Source organism: Bos mutus, chromosome 19 (assembly GCF_027580195.1).
Source record: "Bos mutus isolate GX-2022 chromosome 19, NWIPB_WYAK_1.1, whole genome shotgun sequence".
In the NCBI taxonomy this organism is placed as follows: domain Eukaryota; kingdom Metazoa; phylum Chordata; class Mammalia; order Artiodactyla; family Bovidae; genus Bos; species Bos mutus.
The window spans coordinates 24,342,507-24,346,583 of record NC_091635.1 but is presented as its reverse complement, the minus strand read 5'-3'; the positions used below and the strand labels follow the sequence as shown (position 1 = coordinate 24,346,583).

The following is a 4,077-nucleotide window of genomic DNA, read 5'->3' as shown; positions in this document are numbered from 1 at the left end:
AAGTGGTACGAATATCTGTCAACATTGCCAAACTCTTAATACTCTGCAGATGTTGCTGTCACCCTTTTCCTAGCATTATCTTATTCAAACCCCACCAAATCCTATGAAGTGGTTTAAATAACCCTGACTTTCACAAAAATGCCTCTCTGCGACCCCATGGACTGTAGCTACCAGGCTCCTCTGTCCATGGGATTTTCCAGGCAAGAGTACTGGAGTGGGTTGCAGTTTCCTTCTCCAGGGGATCTTCCCAACCCAGGGGTCGAACCCGGGTCTTCTGCATTGCAAGCAGACGCTTTACCGTCTGAGCCACCTGAGAAGTCTCAAGTTTCAGAGAGTGTAAGTAATTTGTCAGCCTGTGTTGGGGTGAAGATCTGAGCCCACGTCTGACTCCAGAGTGAGAGCTCACAGCCAATATGCAATATGCCCAAAGCTGCTAAACTCCCACCTGAGCCTGCAGAGCTCCATCTGATCCACCATCCAGGCCAGCAGCTCTCGAATCAGTAAATGCTTTAGCAAATCTTCATCACTGGGGTTCTTGGGCAGGGAGCTACAAAGAAGAAAGCCTCTGGCAGGCCCCTTAAGCCCAGGCCCCACCCAGAGAGAGTAAACACTGGGGCTGGGACTGGTGGGACAAGGTGGGGCGGGGGTGGGGGGTGCGAGTCAACACAGCTGCCTCTCAGTTGTCTCAGCTTTCAAAGCTCCGCCCAGATCTGTCGGCCAGGGAATATAGGCTCTTCCATACAGGCAGACAAACAATTCTGGTGGGAGACATCCCACCCACCCACCTCTACAGTTTTCCCAGAGTGTATTCCAACCCCCCAGAGATTACTTTGGGAATGTTCACTCTTTAGAATGATCTGTGTCAATTCCTCAGCTTCCTCCAGAGACAGGGTAACTGATTTCAGGGGACTGGCCTTGGGAGGGTCCTTGTTCCATAAAAGCCTTCCTGAAGTTTAGCAGACAAAAGGGAGAAGCCAGTTTCTGAAGTCCCTCCTGGAGCCTTGAGCTCCTGGACTTGAGTCTCTCCTGGACTTGGTGACTCTGCACATTGTCATCAATCTTAGAAACTCTAGCCCCAAATCCCCTCCCAGGACCCCCATCCCCATTCCTCCTAGGCTATTCCCTTAGGCTTGGGCTGATCTCCAGGAGCTCTGTGAAGACCCCTCTTTGAATTCTGGGTAGAAGAGGATGCTTGTCTGGGGCCTAGCCCTGCTCCGGTCTGGGAAAGGGAACAATGAGGTGGGAGTGAGTCGGAGGCCCCACCCCCACCCCTTCCCTTGCGGGCAGACTCACCCCTGCTCCTCCTTTGCCTCCTCCTTCCTGTTAGACTGATGGGCCAGCTCTAGGGCCCCAGCCTCCCTCTGGGTGATGTTGTGTATCCAGCTGGTAAAATAAAGATTAGGGAATAGGTAGGGCCAGGGGCGATTCCAGATATTCTCCAGTCCAAAGAAGCTCCAACCATTTGGTACCTCAATCCAAGGAGCAGAGGGTACCTCTTTCTTCAGTCAACCTCCCAACTGCTTGTCTTCAGCTGCCAGTGAAAAGCTTTTCAAAAGCTACCACGCAGGTCAAACAGCAAAGTCAGGGAAAGAGACTTTGCAAAGAGAAGACCGAGATCAGCTCGTCTTATTTCCAAAGTCTGAAGCTGCCACCACTGAAGAGTCACTGGCAGCAGTTCAGCTCCTCTGCCTTCATCCCCAGCCCCCTAGGGATCCTCTCTGAGCCCAAAACACCTTCCCTGACCCCTCCCCTTAGAAGCAAAGGATTGGAAAATTGCCCACGTCCTGCCCTCAGACCGGACTGCTGCCTGAGCCAGGAGCCCAGGCAGGACTGCCGTGCAATTCAGCTCCCGATCAGCACCTAAGTGAAAGACGACATTGGGCTTGTGCATCACATGGGGCACAGGGAGCAGGGGTTGGGGGTGCACGTGACTCACTCGCTCTTCTTCCCCTTCTGCGCCAGTAGCCAGTTCACAAAGTCTTGTTGGCGGATCTTGTCCATGGCGATACTGTAGTCACTGATGAAGGTGCCCTCAGCATACCTGGTTGCTCGAGGCTGGGAGCCACTGGCCTTAGAGTGGAATCTGAGAGGCAGGGAGGGGAGAGAGAGGGAAACCGAGGTGCCATAGAAGGAGCAGAGAGCGCAACAATAAATGATTGTCACCACCATCTGAAAAGGAAGCAGCCTATTTCTTGGGAGTCAGTTTTTATGGAGTCACCCTTTTGTCCATGCATCACGCCCCTGGGACTTTATCCTTAACTCAAGAGCCCACTTCCTGCATCCTCAGTATGTGAGGCTCTGGCTTCTGGGCAAAGATCAGAGGTTCCCCTCATCCCCAAGGACTGAATCAGAGTTCCCTCCTTCACTCCTTTTGTCCTGGTGCCACCCAATTCAGTTATTCGGTTCTCAGTTTCCTAATAATGGGCTTCCCTGGTGGCTCAGACGGTAAAGCGTCTGCCTGCAATGCAGGAGACCTGAGTTCGATCCCTGGGTCAGGAAGATCCCCTGGGGAAGGAAATGGCAACCATTTCAGTAGTCTTGCCTGGAGAATTCCATGGATGGAGGAGCCTGGTAGGCTACAGTCCATGGGGTCATAAAGAGTCGGACATGACTGGGTGACTTCACTTTCACTTTTCCTAATAAGAGTGAGCTCTTATAAAACAGGACTTAATATGAGTCAGGTCCTGTACAAGTCCTTTAAAACATAAATTCATTGTGTAGGAGGTAGACACTACATGTCTTTGGCGAGTGAGGCAACCACGAAGCAGAGAGATTAATTTAGCGCAAGCGTGAGCAGGGCTGACCCTCAGCTAGTCTGGGTCCAGGTCTACGGTCTTTAACTTCTACACGATGTTGTCTCAAACTTCCACGACCAAGGTGATAGGGCCATATGGCTTGTCCTTGCATCTGAGAAGGCCTAACTCTACTCAGACGTGTCTCTCTTGGTCTCCCCAACACACAAACAGAGTCCCCTACTGTGTGTGTGTGTGTTCAGTTGCTAAGTCGTGTCTGACTGTTTGCAACCCCATGGACTGCAGCACACCAGGCTTCCCTGCCCTTCACTATATTTCCCCCTATTATATTCACTCATAACCTTCTCTGCCTCTCCTCACAGCACTCATGACAGTTTGAAGTTTGCTTAGATGGGTCTTTGTCTTTCCCTTGGATCTATACGCTCCATGAGGACAGGTGGCATTTGCGGACCGCTCTTCATGTGTATCCCTTGTGCCGAGCACACAGGAAGCTGCCTATAAAATCTGATCAAACGCACAAACAAATGAGCAGTTAAGGCTTTCATCAGGGAGATACTTTCACCTACTTCAGCCACTTCACTGCTGGGAAGTCCTTCCGGAGATTTAACTGCAATCTCTCCAGCTGCAACAGTAGCTGGTAAAAATACTCCCTGGTGCTAGCCTCGTTCTGCACCCCGATTACTGTAAGGTTTTCCCTCGAGCATCTTTCTTCTTGGCCTGGGATTCCTCCCTTTCTTACCTGTCTCTTGAAAACCAGAACCCAGTCATCCCCCCAGCCACCTGACCCCTCCTTCTCACCCCAGCTTGGAGTGATCCTCTTCTTTCTCCCCCAGCACCACTGCCAGGAGCAGGGACACCACCAGCAGGGAGAAGGTCTTCATGGCCAGCATCTTCCAAGGGTTCTTTCCTGCGATAAGAGAGAAAAGGACAAGGGTGAGAAGAAAGCCCTGTGCTGAGGGGATAGCCAGTATGGTGGTGCACTTAGGAGCCCTGGAGCCTGTGGGGAATCTGGAAGCTGGGGGCCAGGCCTTGGGAGTTAGAGCTTTTCTAAGACCCTGGAGAAATACCTTGGGGATGGTGAGGGGTGCTGGCATTACAGCTAGAAGGGACACTAGAAGGCACATGGAACATGGCCAAGAGTGAACCTGTTTTGGGGGTTTTAGGAGGAGTCTAAGCAGGGAGGAAGGAGGGCAGCAGGGAGCGTTCCTGGCAGGAGAAAGCAGTGAAGGCTTGTATGTCTGGATGGCCCCCTTCCTGGCCCCCATGGCTAGACATCATGGGCATGTGAACTGGCAAGATTTTCACCTCCAGAGTCTCCAGCTCT

General features: G+C 52.0%; 1 protein-coding gene across 1 annotated transcript; it reads right to left on the bottom strand.

Annotated features, from left to right (window-relative positions):
* Positions 1–402: 402 nt before the first annotated feature.
* GIP (gastric inhibitory polypeptide) lies at positions 403–3,643 on the bottom strand. The gene is made up of 4 exons (XM_005890351.2): positions 3,552–3,643; positions 1,937–2,083; positions 1,294–1,383; positions 403–547 (listed from the first exon to the last, which is right to left on the bottom strand). Exons 1-4 carry the CDS (start codon positions 3,641–3,643, stop codon positions 403–405), a joined length of 474 nt encoding a protein of 157 aa, XP_005890413.2.
* Between the last annotated feature and the right edge of the window lie 434 nt (positions 3,644–4,077).